General features: G+C 18.6%; 1 protein-coding gene across 1 annotated transcript; it reads left to right on the plus strand.

Moving 5' to 3' along the window:
* Positions 1-659: 659 nt before the first annotated feature.
* On the plus strand, positions 660-1,424 carry PRELSG_9901400 (fam-h protein; the record flags this gene model as incomplete). The annotated part of the gene is made up of 2 exons (XM_028677634.1): positions 660-824; positions 945-1,424. The coding sequence occupies 2 exons, from the start codon at positions 660-662 to the stop codon at positions 1,422-1,424; spliced, it is 645 nt and encodes a 214-aa protein (XP_028531338.1).
* Between the last annotated feature and the right edge of the window lie 254 nt (positions 1,425-1,678).

The raw sequence follows: 1,678 nt of genomic DNA on the forward strand, positions 1-1,678 counted from the left end.
AACATGCAATTAAGCATAATTAAAATTAAAATATATCCTAATATGACTATATTATCATTACATATTTTTGATTTTTTTCTATATAATATTTTTCTTAAATTAGAATTATTATTTATTCAATTATTAGAAATTTATATATTTACTTTTTATTACATATATTTTTAATTATTATTATTTTTTTCTTCTAATTATTTTCTTTTTTTTTTTATTGTAATATTCTTTTTTTTTTTTTTTGAAATTTTTATAAAAACATAATCCACTTAAGAAAAAAATTTATGTACTTATTTTTTATTTCTATTTTTTTAATCTTTAGGTGAACGCTTATGATTGTATATATATATAATCACTGTATTTTTAAATTGTTATAAAAAAAAATATAATGAATCATATTTTTCATTTAAAAATATAATTATTCAAATTCATGCAGTATAAAATGTTGAAAATCTAAGCATGATATTACCATAACATTTATGTTTATTATGAATCGATTATTTTTATATTTAATTTTTTTCTCACTTTATAGTTCATTGTTTTAAAATTTAAACATTCCTTTCATTTATTTAAAATTTTATGATACTAGTTACATATAAAAATAGATAAACTTATAGAAATAAAAGAAAAAAAAATAAAAAAAAATAAAAAAAAGTACTATTTACAACATGACTAGATACTCTGAACATAATACAAATACAGCTAAGAGTTTTAATAGAGAAAACTTACTAATTCCAAAAATGTGCTATACAACACAGAAAAGAAATATATCCTTTTTTTTAAAAAATTTTTTTTTTACCCTTTTGATTTTGATACTAAAATATTCAATTAATGTAAAATAATAAAAAAAATTAAAGCAATTTTATTCTTATGTTATTCCATATTATTATTTTTTGATTAAAATTTCATTAATAAAAAAACCATATTTTTTTTAATATTTACATAAATTTTAGAGCACCTGTGAATTCTGCAGCAATGAATATAACTTAGGGAGATCACTAGATTTAAGAGTTAAAAGAATTTTATCAGATTTTACTCATCTATTAAAGGAAAATAAAAGTGAATCAAAGGTAAATTTGCTAGATGCAATGGAGAAAGAAAATATTCCAGAAAACAAAGTACAACAAAAAATAGCAAGAAATATTTCATTAACACAAACAGAGGGAAAAATAGATATACCCGATCAAAGTAAAAATGAAAATATAGTTAATAAAAATAAAGGAACCGGTGAATTTGTTTGTTCTATTATTGTGAATTCGTATCTTTATGTTATTGTGCCAGCACTTCTTTTTACATTGGTTATTCTTAAAGAATTATCTTTTATTCCTTGTGTTTCTGATGCTGATTTGACTAACTTATTTCTTATGTACATTTCCTCATTTCTTGCTATTATTTTTTTTTATATGCAAACATTTCATAATAAAAATAAATAGAATTTAAGAATTTTTAATATGATGAAAAAGACTGTGTGCAAAGGTTACCAATATATATAAGATATTCTAACACTTTTTTTCCTCTGATTTTTATGTGAATGATTTAAGTTTAAAAATAAGAGATGATATTTTGTAATAAAAATTATTTAAAATAGTAATTAAAAATAAGAAATGAATTTATTTATTTTATATTATTGGTTTATTAATTTGTTTTTTTAATACTCTAGCAAAGTCATTAAACGGGCCATTAATAA

This window comes from Plasmodium relictum, assembly GCF_900005765.1.
Source record: "Plasmodium relictum strain SGS1 genome assembly, contig: PRELSG_99_v1_7, whole genome shotgun sequence".
Taxonomy (NCBI): Eukaryota; Apicomplexa; class Aconoidasida; order Haemosporida; family Plasmodiidae; genus Plasmodium; species Plasmodium relictum.